Here is a 12,607-nt window from a genome sequence, read left to right as displayed (position 1 = left end):
TGCATTTGCAATGCATAGTGATTAATGGAAGATACCTGTATAGTTGTCAACCATGTGAAATAAAAAAAATAAAAAAAATGCACACACAATGCCTTCAAGAAACACCAAAAATGAGAATATGTCTAAGTGCAAAAGCAACCATTTTCCTAGAAAGTGAATAAAAGAAAAGTATAGGGACAAATATCATTGGTGCATAAAAATGTAAACAAATCATACATACTGACATACGCAAGCCTCTATTTTGATTCTTGTGCACTTTTTCCTCTACCCACTTTGTCAAGGTCGAATTCCATGAACTTGCTGTGTTCCGACGTTTGTTGAACCACTCTTGGAGTATACCTCTAAGGTGATTCGCTAGAGCAGTGATAGGCAATTTTCGAGCATCCTTCAGTTTCGCATTCATGGATTAGGCAATGTTGGTTGTCATCATGTTGTATTGTTTTCCATTGAAATGTGCCCAAGCCCATCTATGATACCCAATTTCTTGAAGATATTTTCCTACTTTTCCATCTTTGATTGCCCAAATATCAGTCATAACACTATTAAACTCTGACACAAGGTATGCTTTTGCCGCAGTGTAATACAACTTAAACATCGTTTCAACGTCACCAAATTTATTCCTCATGTTGCCAGCTACATGATACAAAGAAGCTCCATGATAAGCCTTTGGAAACATAGTTTGCACAGCTTTACCAATGCTTCCATGTTGATCAGATACAAATACCAAGTCTGTTACCTCTCCAATGACACTTCTCGATTTTGTAAGAAACAATGTCCATGAAGCGTCATTTTCTGAGTCACCCACACCAAATGCCAAAGGATATATTTGATTTTCTCCATCATGGCATACAATGACAAATAAGGTGCCAAGATATTTACCCTTTAGAAAAGTGCCATCAATTGTTACCACATGCCTCATAGAACTTTGAAATACCCTTATAGAGGCTCACATTGCCATGAAAAAGTATAAAAAGTGATTATTGTCCTCTGTTTCTGTGTTACTGTACCAGGATTTTTACTTTCTAACATGGCACAATAGGCAGGAAGTGCGGCGAAAGATTCCTCTGGTGATCCTCGGATCATGTCAAATGTATGCTTTCAAAGCTTTCTCGTAGCTCATATTAACCCAACTTGTTCTCACATATCTTCAATGATGTCTTTAGGTCTATATACATGTGATGCCCCCTCATACTTTGACTTTATAAATTGGCCAACAACAGAGCTACTTGCTTGCCTATGATCACGTTGTACAACGTCAAATTCTGACACTTGTAACTTGGTTGCACGAAGTCGCCACTTGCAATTATCATCCACACATCTAATTTGCAAGCAATTCTTAGTTGATCCTTGCACTTTACTCATAATTCTTCCTCATTGCAATCATAGCTAATTGTTTTTGCAACTTTTTCTTACTCGAGTACAATTGTTCGACCATAATATCTCCATCTATATTCAAATATGCAATATTATCATACTTACGTTTATTAAGATGAGATGACGATAGATTGAAATTGGCATCGTTAGACTCCACATTATCAAAATGGGTACTGTCATGATAGTCATTAGTAAACTCAACTTATATCTATTGAAGTCTCACTAATCTAGGCATTGTCTTGAAGAACTTGACTTGGTTGTTCATCACCCAAAATGTCATCATTTTCTTGAATTGCCACTGTTGGTGATGAGGAACTACATGCAATTGAGTGTTCATCTTCAGGTTCATTTAGAAGATATGTTGTGACATATAACAGAATCTTGTATGATTTTGCAGAAAGACTTTCACATACCCAACTAATCACATAGTCATTGTCTACAATCTCCATCATATTTTGTATCCCTAAGTTGCTCATGCATTGATAATGTACTGAGATTCTAAATTCACTCGGACTACGAAGATGTTCATATATACCATGTAAAAGATCTTGATGATTAACTTTGGTTGACATTACCATTCATTTCGCTTGACCATCTGTGTATTGGCTATCAACCTTTCTCCATTCGTAGTGGACCACAATCACAAATTGAGTCATATTTTGAAGGAAAAAAAAAAATAATTAGCACGTCTAACTAACGTACAAATATATTAACATTAGGAAAATTTTTTAGAGAAAAATTCATTAGCACATATAGTGCTTATGCAAAGTGCCGAATAAACACTAATATACTTGCGTCACTGGAGCTTCTAATTCTTAAATCAACTTGTTGATTTGTCGAAGGATTCATAATATATTCCCCTACATTGGAATATGAAAATCATTAAAGGTTTGATTAAAACCATGATATGAAATATCAAAAAGTTGATTTAGGAATTGAAGGCTACAATTGACCAACCATACCATTGTTTCTTGGTCAATTTGAAAAGGCTGCTGTGTCCTGTTACCTTGTTTTATGGTCAGAACATCCTTGCTGCTTAATTACACAAAATTGGCAAAGAGTGCACTTCTGGTTTAAGGTGAGAAACCAGAAGGTTGCGAGAGTTTAAAAAAGGTTTTGTTTTTGTTGTGAGAAACCCTAATAGTAAGGGTATATTAGTACATTTACGTCAAATTTTGGTTAGAATTATCATAAAACTAAAATGATGGCTATAATTTTATAAGAGATCTAAAATATGGTTACTTTTCCAAATTTCCCCACCAATTTTCCTAGGATGAACGTCGGCTCCGGCCATATCTGAACCCCAGTTCTCCTCGTCGCTTGCAGAGTTTAAGAACGAGAGAGACATATGAGGATGCATGTGAATTTGCGAATTCGGGAGGTGGTGGGATGGTTGTGGGGGCTGGGGAAGAAGAAGATATGGATTGAAGGGAGGAGTGAAGGACCTGTGAATATGGGAGGTCGCAGGAAAGCTGTGGGCATTGGGGAAAGATAGGATTAAAGAAAGGGAAGAAGATGATGTGCTGTTTTTATTTATTTATACAAATATTACCTTAAGAAGAGCTTCTTCAATTATTTTATGAATTAATATGATATGAAATATAAATCAATTCCAATAACTTTATATGAAAAATAAATATTTATAATAAGGGGTAGTTTAGTAATGATACTATTTTTAATTCCGATTTAACTGAATAAGTAAACAAGTTTTATGGAATTGACACCAATTTTATTCTGATTCCAGATATTTTAGTAAACAACTTTAATATGAATCTGATTCTGATTCTCCCTTAATTCAATTCCTCTCAATCTGATTACGGATTAGTAAACATGCTATTAGAAGTAGTTGCATTAGGTCTTCATGATTAAGATATGATGATTGTTGTCATTAGTTCTCGATAGGTATAATAGATGCTTATCAAGAGTCTCTTACGAGGGGTGCATATCAAAAGTTAAATCACTCCAATATCTAGCTTTGGTAAACCCAGTGTGGCAGATCCATAATCTAAGGAGAAAAGTGAGTTAATACATGATGTTGATGTTTCACATATTCGGTATGATCATTAACTTATAAAAGGATACAACCAACCTAGAGTAGGTGCCTCATCATGAAGGGAAATTATGAGATTTATGTGGGATTTATAGTGACTAGCATGCATATACAATTGTAAATTTATATACATAAGCAACAGAAGCATATTATCACATATTATCAAGGCTATAGTCATGAAATCCCCTTCAAGAAGCATAGGTTCATATATGATGCATTAAATAAAATATTCTAGAACAAAGTGAAGGTTGAGTTTTATACCTCTTGATCTAGACTTTAGACCAAGGATGGACCGCCTCCAAGCTCTTTGTTCTTGGAACTCCTTGAGTCTAGCCTCCCTCCTTGTTTCCTCCACCTTGATAGATATGGAACTCCTTTGGTTATCCTCTAGTCTCCAAAGTAGAAGACCTCTAAAGATCCACACCCACTAGTGTAGTGAGATGGATGTTGGAATAACCAAAAGGAGAAGAGATGATTAGATATATCTCCCTTTGGTGGCCGGCTATGTATGTGTATAGAGAGAGAGACTTGTTTTTCTCTTGTTGAAAAGTTCACACAAAAAACCCCTAATGAATTTTTTTTCATTAAACTCCCTTTATAAAGGTAAAAGACGTAAGTCAACTAATTGACACTTTCTCTCTTTTCTTTCATCATCCTTGGCCGGCCACGTAGTGTTGATTTGGGCTTTGGGTTTTTATCATTTCAAGTCATCCTATGCTTGAATAAAAAGCCCAATGGGTTTGGGCCCGAATGAATCCGAACTTTTTTTTAAGCCCAAAACGATCTTTCATTGCTTCTAAGATTTCTTTAGACTTTCTAATTAATCATAGCACTTAATTAATCCAACTAATTAATTAATTCCATCATCCTTTAGTTGTCTCACCACAAGAGTGTATCAGTGTACAATCGTTTTAAGTTCTAATTAACGAGCAATGAGGTGATTGGTACTAATCCAATTGATTAGTATTTATCCAATCACTCAGTGAATTAAAACTTACTTTTAATTCTCCTTCTTCTTTGATGACTACTTATTTAATCATCTAGAAGAACCCACAAACCATGAGTGACATCTAACCATATATCATGGCTAGGCAAGCTAATGTAGAATTTGGTCGGAGAACCTATTCAGTTGGAATTACAATGTAATTCGATCCTTCTTTAATACAATACTCACAATCACATTACTAGGGTGTGGATACTTTATGTCAAACCCCTAATGTGATTAAACTATGTCATATGATTCAATTGAGTCGTATAGGAATGCCTTCCATCATTACGCTTGATACTTCCGCCGAGAATTCTCGAATCATATCTTAGAGTATTCTTCTTCTCTTAATGAGGATTAGAGATCCCTTGTTGATCATTCACATGCCTATGAGAATAAATCACTGACCCCAACAATGCATAGAACACATCCAAGATGATATGTGGCCACGTCTCATTATCAAATGATCATCAACGTATCCCCAAGACAACTATGATGTCTCAGGTCAATGGATTACTTACATTATTCCAACCAGTAGAGTTACTTGCTTGACATGTGAGTAGACCTCCGTGTAAGTACTCTCGTTTGATTGTGTTCAGTGAACTCATTCCCTTAATGGGCACCTACATACTTATCTTAATGTCACTACACGAATGGCTTGAGACTTTCCATCCTTCCCATTTGAAGCAGACATAGTACTTACTAGTTCATCCAGATTGTCAGAGTCCGTTTAACAATTCTATGACTAGGAACCTTTTGGACATTATGGTTATGTGAAAAAGGTCTCTGTAGTGTAACATCTTTAGATTACTTCTTCCACCGATCCATTGTCCATGGACTCACTAATTTTGGATGTATATCATTCATTGAGATAGTCCTAATAAGTGACTTTGCCTTTTGTTGTATTAAAGTTATCTATACATACAGACATTGTCCTGAAAGGTTTCTTCCAAAGAATGACTTTCAGGGCATATTTCCAACAATCAAAACCTCATCAGGTTAGTAAAAACCTAGTAGGAAAACATGCTTGTGATCATAGAGAAAATAGAATATTAAGGTCATGTGGTATGCTTCAGGATATTCCCCTTAAGTTCGACTAAACTCGTTATAAGAACTACTAATGATGCAAATATGGAAGTTTACGCAATCCAATTCGTGAATAAAATTTTGGAAGGTAGACTTTGGCAATGACTTCCCGAAGTGGTGAGCAGAATTGTCTTGGTTTCAGAGTGAGAGAATGTGATGTTTGAGAGCGGTAGAAGGCGAGTTCAAGAACGAGAGAGAAAGAAGTGGAAATGGAAGGCAAAGTCGAGAGGTTGTAGTGGAAGCACACCTTTTGACGATGATGGACATGTGGCTAGCATGGACAAATGTGCAACTTCATTGTACCAAGAGGAAAAAAAAACGGGGCACAAAGAGCAGTTGAGGGCTATTATCGTCAATTTACTGCTGGTGAACAATACTTTTCGACTGGATTTAAGTATTATAATAATTTCAATACTAACCATAAACTACAAACAAAATCAAACAAAGTGACCAAATTCAAATTTAGGCAAAATATAGTGCCCTATGTAGAACAAAGAATCTTATTTTATTTTATAAACTAATGGGTAAATGAGAAATTGAAATTAATACCTTTTTTAACATTGAGATAACAATGGCCTAGTTAGTTGAAATAAAAGTCCTTATGGGAAGATTTTGAGCTTAGAAGATGAAACTTTAGTCAAAATACAATAACTTTTGGCTAGATATTAGCTTGATGGAAACTCTAGTTTGATTGTTTAGTGTTTTGGCTTGGAGAGCTAGTTCTTCTGGTTAACAGTAAACTCAATATCTTTAGCTAGGTTTTCAATTTGAATTATTTGAGGAGAAAGAGAGAATGATTAATAGGGATTTGACCTGAAAACGGATACCAGCTGTTGACTACCTGATGTTATCTTCCTTAATTTTTATCCGGACTTATGACCAACAATGTAAGATAAACTTACACAGCCAATCTTGTGTCCAATAAGAATATAGCTATAGCTTATAGCTAGGGTGTCACAATTGGATTATTTCAGGAATAAACATTGCCTAATTAAAGAGCAATAATGTAAATTAGCAAGTATAGAGCAAACATGTCAAGTTGATGGAATATGTGTTGCGTGGTTTGATTTGCAAAACTTGGACTTTGAACCATCAAGGTGTTATACTATTTTATATTAACTTTCCTATATTTGCATGATTTTAAAATGGAATTATCAAAATTCCACGTTTTAAGGGCCTAATTCATAACTAACATCCCTTTCTTCCCCAACAAAGGCCTAACTCATAACTAACATCCCTTTCTTCCCCACCAAAGGCCTAACTCATAACTTACATCCCTTTCTTCCCCACCAAGAAGAAAATCCCCCTTTTTTTTTTTAACCAAATGATATTATCTACATTAAGAAAATAAGGTGTATTTAGCTTCATTTACAAGTGAAAAGGAATACCACTAGAGCGTAAGTGAGAGGTCTTAAGTTTGATTATCGCCAAAAGGCGAATTTAAATCACATTATTGCTAGACCATTGTGAGGCTAAGCCTACACCCTCTCTTAGTGTAGACAATATCGTTTGTTCAAGAAAAAAAATTAGTATTACGGTCTAGTGATGTTTATCTTCATTTGTAATTCAAAGGTTTTAGGGTCAACTCTCACAAAAAACGAATTCAAATCACATTATTGCTGTCCATTATGAAGTTAAGTATGCTCCTTTAGTATAATAGCGTCTGTTAAAAAAAAAAAAAAAAAACAAAAAACAAAACAAAAAAAAGCAACAACAATAAGTTAATAACAACAAAATGAGATCCAAATCCCATCACGCGCATTCACCCCTCGTGCAGTGGACTCCCCCACCTCCCCCTCCTACCATCTGTTTGTTTTCTTTTTTGGCTTTCGGTAGAAGCTTTTATTTAGACAAATCAGCGTGAATTTCTCGAGAAGTTCGTGATCAAACTCAACCCCAGCCGTCCGATTTACCAATTCTTTTTCTCCACAAGAAACCCATCTCACTCCTTTTCTGCCTCCTTCCAGTTCGTTGCCTCTCTGAATCTGTGTTGTTAGCTTTTCCCTCTCCAGAATTGGCAGCCAAGCCTTTCCGGCCAAATTCTTGGTCGGTAAGTCAATTTACATTCTTTCCCGTTTTAGTTTGCTATAAAGCTTGCTTCTTTTTGCTTAATTGTTTGTGGGTTCGATTTATTTCTGGTTTTTTGGTGTGCTTTTGAGAAAGTTCTGATTTTTCTGAAATTTTGGGGGGTTTAGTGATCTGCGTATTGATATATTCTTGAAATTATTTGTTTGGTTGCTGGGAAAATCAATTTTTTGTTTTAATCCAACAAGTTCATTGGGTTGCTATATGCAAAAGAATATGGAAATTGATTTTTTTATTTAGCTTTTAAGAATTGAAGAGAAAAATGGAGCTATACAGTCATGAAACTTTGCATGCAAACAATTCCAAACTTTCTATTATTTTCTTTCCCTCTTCAATTTGGCAAACATTTAAAAATTAATTTATTTTAAATGGTATTGAATGGCCGTTACGATTGAGTTCTTATTGACTATGTTTTTTTTTCTTCTTTGAACTAGTTGAAGGATGGCTGTAACTGCTCCTTCTGCATTTATGCAATAGATTTTTACTAATTAGAGCTACAAATCAAGATAATTATGGGATTATTTTATTTTACATCTGTTATTTCTGATTGATTTGGTGATATGTTATAAGGATGCTGAGTTACTGCTTTGCCTTTTTCACTAATGTGTTGCTTTTTCTGCGTTCAAAGGAGGCATAAGGCCTGGGGAGGGGAGGGGAGGGTGAGCTGAACTTTGGTGTTGGTAGGTAGATGCTCTAAATGGGTTGCTTTAGTTCTAAGGCAAGGCGGCAGTTTCCTGGACACGAGGATCCAGTGAGTCTTGCTTCGCAAACAGCTTGTAAGTTGTTCAATGTTTGCTTTTTCATTAGTGGTTTTTGCATTTTTCTATACTTTTGAATGATGATGACTATTTGTTTACGCCCCGTAGTTTGTTGTAATCTCTTGGTTTGCAATGAAGGCCCTGTACACAGTTTGTTGATCTAAACTTATTATTTAGCAGGTTTTCCTACTTGTTTCGTTTCTCCCAGCGGTTATATTTGTCTTTTATGTCTGAAATATGAGACCACTGGATCTCATGTTACTCCAGAGTTTAAGCTATTGGCATTAGGCTTTCGCTCCTCTCTGAAGCTTTATATTCTTCCTCAATTAATTGGTTATGACCTCAAAAGATAATCAAGGCATTTGACTACAACATTTTCTTTGTTGCAGTAAATATTGTAACATCATAATATAATTAAACTGATTATTTCATCTCTTTTCTTTCTCTAGCACATGCACAAACTCACTCTTTCATTCTCAGACCAATTTAACGCGTTCGTTTTGGTCCCCAGTTACTGTTAGTGAAGTTGAAGCACTCTTTGAGTTATATAAGAGTATCAGCAGTTCTGTGATTGATGATGGGTTGATAAACAAGGTATGTACCTGCTTGCTACCATCATGCTAATTCTCCCCCAGCCTGCTTTATTGTAGAAATTCAAGTTTTGATTAAGGTGGATGAAAAAGGATTGGATGTTCTAATGACGGGATTACAGTGAATGTTAATGACATTTTACAATTGAAAGTTTCCATGGTGTTGAACTGTATTGGGCAGTGTATTACATGTTGTAACAGGATGTTTAGCTTTGACAGTTTGGTTGCAAATATATATCTGTAAATTCATTTTTGAATTAAAAATTAACATATTTATGTGTAAAATTATTTTTATTTATTTATGCTTGTCTGGTCAAAACTTCTTGATCAACATCTATTTACGAACGTAGTACTACAAACTGTTATATGCCAATATCTGTTAGGAAAATGTGACATTGAGTGTTCTTGGTGAATACGCAGGAAGAATTTCAGCTAGCCATTTTCAAGAATAGAAAGAAAGAAAATCTCTTCACAAATCGGGTATGTATCTATTACTTTAGTTATTAGCGTAGCTTTTTTGTGTGCAGATTATATTATATCTATAAACATTGAAATCATGCTGTTAATTATAAAATATTTCCAGAACCATATAAAACTAATTTCTCGAAACTTGTGGTTTTTTTTAACAGTTCATATATTAGATGACTGGTAGTAATTTAACTTTCATGTATGTATAGGTTGATCTTATGCTTAATCTATTTATCCACATTCTGTATTGTGGTGAATCAATCAACTTTTTGCAGCTGCATCAGTTGTTTAATGAGTTTCATCTGCCTAAAGTGATAACCAGATGTAATTTAAATTTAAAGTAGTTGAAGGTATTCATTTCCTTGTTACACTGAATCATAACTGATGGTGAATCTAACTATTCTCCTCTCTAAATTTCTGCTCTGGTTCAAGTTTTGACTTTTGTTCTTGAACCAACTCCACATGCAGATATTTGATCTATTTGATGTTAAACGGAAGGGTGTGATTGACTTCACTGACTTTGTGAGATCACTCAATGTCTTTCATCCCAATGCCTCGCTAGAAGACAAAATTGACTGTAAGTTGAATAGACGCATAGATATCTTAAACGTATTTCAAAGAGCAGACTTCTTTTAGTTTATGTACCACAGAACTTCTACATGCCTGTACTATATTCTAAAGTTTGCACTTTTTTTTATGTTGTGTTGCAGTTTCATTCAAGCTTTATGATTTGGATAGCACGGGTTTTATTGAGCGCCAAGAGGTATATTGGTGTTCATCTTTGTGTTTTTTCCCTGTTTCTTTACATTGTATGCTTTGTCTGGGTATATGCCCAAGTGGGTTAGGATATAAAACAATCAGAACCCATTGCAGGGTTGGTTAAAAATTGTGTTCCCTTGGGGAGTGGGACTTTAACCAGTATCCTTTTGTTATGCATTGGGTGAACTACAACACATTACACTATTGCAGTAGTGATTGAGTTGCACACGCATGGGTTAGAAAATTAAATTATATTAAGCTAACCTTATAAATATCAGAAGAAGGATGAGGATTTGTAAAGATAATTTAACTCTCACAAAATGGAAGTCAAAATTTTCAGCAGCTAGTAAAGAATTTGAGCAAAAAGATCTGAGCCGAAGAGAAAATAATACACGGGAAATCATTGTTTTTGGTTTTGGCAGGTCAAACAAATGTTGATTGCACTTCTTTGTGAATCTGAAATGAAGCTGGCTGATGAGACCATTGAGATAATTCTTGATAAGGTAAGCTGTCACTTGTCTTTGATGAAATGCCTGGGAACCCGAGGGACGAAAAAGTGTACATTTTTCTTCAGAAACTCATTGAAGCCTTCCAGATTGTTTGTCCTCTAAAACACAGTTAACCTTATTTATCTCATTAGTGCCAGCCCATTGGGATCGACTTGAAATTATTATATACCGATTTAGGTGCATTTTGATATACTAATCTGGAGATTCATAGTATACACATTTTAGAGTCATCCTTCGCGTGCTAAGATCTTGATCAGACCATGAATACGTCATCATTTAGCATCACAAATTTACTGGATATGTAATTCTCTCATGTTTGTGGACAGACTTTCTTGGAAGCTGATGTAAATCAAGATGGGAAGATAGACAAGTATGAATGGAACAATTTTGTCTCAAAGAATCCATCATTACTAAAGATAATGACTCTCCCCTATCTTCGGTATGGAACAAAATTTTCCAATCTCATGCATAGAAATCAATGTTTCGTAAATTTCATAGTTCTGAAATATTTTTATTCTTTACTAAATGCAGGGATATTACTACCACATTTCCAAGTTTTGTATTTAATTCTGAGGTTGATGAGATTGCTACATGAGAAGCAATAGCTTAGAAAGGTTATGCATTAGTGTTTAATTTAGTTCCTTGTAGTTTTTATATTAACTATATCAACTAGCTCTCAAAGAAAGTCACCTTAAGAAAAAAAACAAAAAAGAAACGGAATGAAATCGGTATATATTGATGGAAGGGGAGAGAGCTGCTATCTGCGTTTGGGTACAAAGAAAGTCACCTCAGTAGTAGTTTCTTTTTGGTTTGATTGTAAAGCACCTTCCATGTAATGGATTTTTTTTGGCCATTTTTTATTTTGGCCGTTTTGTACTTGCTTGGGGAAGTCGGGTTAATGCTTCTTTTACTGTAGATTTATAACCATCTTCCACAATTTCGTGAACGGGAAATTTTGAATGCAAAAACATGTTTTATAAGGTTGGGTTTCTCCTTTTTTATGAAAAGAAAAGATGTTTTACAAGTTTGTCTATATGGGCCTCCTGGAATTTTTGAGGCAAGCCTTCTGAAAAGTCATTTCAAAGACATCTTAGTTCCACTTCCACCATAAAACCATCAATGGTACCTTTACGTAAGGGCATTCAGAAGAAATTGAAAGATTTGGAATGGATTTTTTCTCCTCATCTTACCCTCATTTTTTTTATTTTTCAAGTGTAACAATATATTTAAACTAAAAGGATGAGGAGTTCGGTTAAGCCCTACAATGGGCAATCTAATTTGTTATGGAATTAGTCATTCATGAGATTCGAACCTAAGATTTTTCATTTACAAGTGAAGAGGAATATCATCAGACCGTGATACTAAGTGGTGCCCTTCGCATTAATCCAACACCAAATTTTGTTTTCTCAGCAAAAAAAAAAAAAAAAAAATTAAAAAAAAAGAAGAAGAAAGTTTTCACAAAGTTAATTTAAAATAAAAATAAAGTTTTACCAGAAAATAAATAAATAAATAAAATAGCATATAAAATAATTTCAATTATGTGGAAAATTAAGGGACCTTGCATCCTTTTAGCCACTTAGTACAATGGTCTAGTGATATTTCTCTTCACTTGTAAGTTAGTGAGAGGTCTTTGGTTCGATGCTCGCTAGAGGCGAATTTGAACCACGTTATTGCTAACCCATTATAAGTCTAAGCCCACCCCCTCCCCTTTAGTGTAGATAATATCGTTTGTTCAAAAATAAAAAAATAAAAAAAAAAATAGTTTCAATTCATGTGAATTAGTAAAAAGTTTTTATGGTTTAGTGCTAATCCTACCTTTGATTCCTGAAAATTTTAGCAAACAGTTTCTGTAGGAATCTGATTCTGAATCTACCCCACCCCAACTCCTTTTCAGTTCAATTCCTCCTCAATTCAATTCCTCACATTCTGATTATGGATTAGTA

At 34.7% G+C, this 12,607-nt stretch overlaps 1 protein-coding gene across 1 annotated transcript; it reads left to right on the top strand.

Annotated features, from left to right (window-relative positions):
* The first annotated feature begins 7,266 nt into the window (after positions 1-7,266).
* LOC137710577 (calcineurin B-like protein 1) lies at positions 7,267-11,540 on the top strand. Its single transcript, XM_068449641.1, has 9 exons — positions 7,267-7,545; positions 8,209-8,356; positions 8,850-8,932; positions 9,349-9,408; positions 9,865-9,973; positions 10,107-10,159; positions 10,578-10,658; positions 10,991-11,103; positions 11,196-11,540. The coding sequence occupies exons 2-9, from the start codon at positions 8,278-8,280 to the stop codon at positions 11,257-11,259; spliced, it is 642 nt and encodes a 213-aa protein (XP_068305742.1). The 5' UTR covers positions 7,267-7,545; positions 8,209-8,277; the 3' UTR covers positions 11,260-11,540.
* Positions 11,541-12,607: the final 1,067 nt, after the last annotated feature.

This window comes from Pyrus communis, chromosome 12, assembly GCF_963583255.1.
Source record: "Pyrus communis chromosome 12, drPyrComm1.1, whole genome shotgun sequence".
Classification (NCBI taxonomy): domain Eukaryota; kingdom Viridiplantae; phylum Streptophyta; class Magnoliopsida; order Rosales; family Rosaceae; genus Pyrus; species Pyrus communis.
The sequence above is the reverse complement of the archived record's forward strand: the minus strand, read 5'-3'. Positions and strand labels throughout refer to the sequence as shown.

What these genes read in the sequence shown, in the direction of transcription:
- LOC137710577 (XM_068449641.1), top strand. Translation starts at nt 8,278, where the DNA reads ATGGGTTGCTTTAGTTCTAAGGCAAGGCGGCAGTTTCCTGGACACGAG. An exon ending in ATGATGGGTTGATAAACAAG is followed by an intron (nt 8,933 to 9,348) that starts GTATGTACCTGC and finishes GTGAATACGCAG; the next exon opens with GAAGAATTTCAGCTAGCCAT. An exon ending in AAAATCTCTTCACAAATCGG is followed by an intron (nt 9,409 to 9,864) that starts GTATGTATCTAT and finishes CTCCACATGCAG; the next exon opens with ATATTTGATCTATTTGATGT.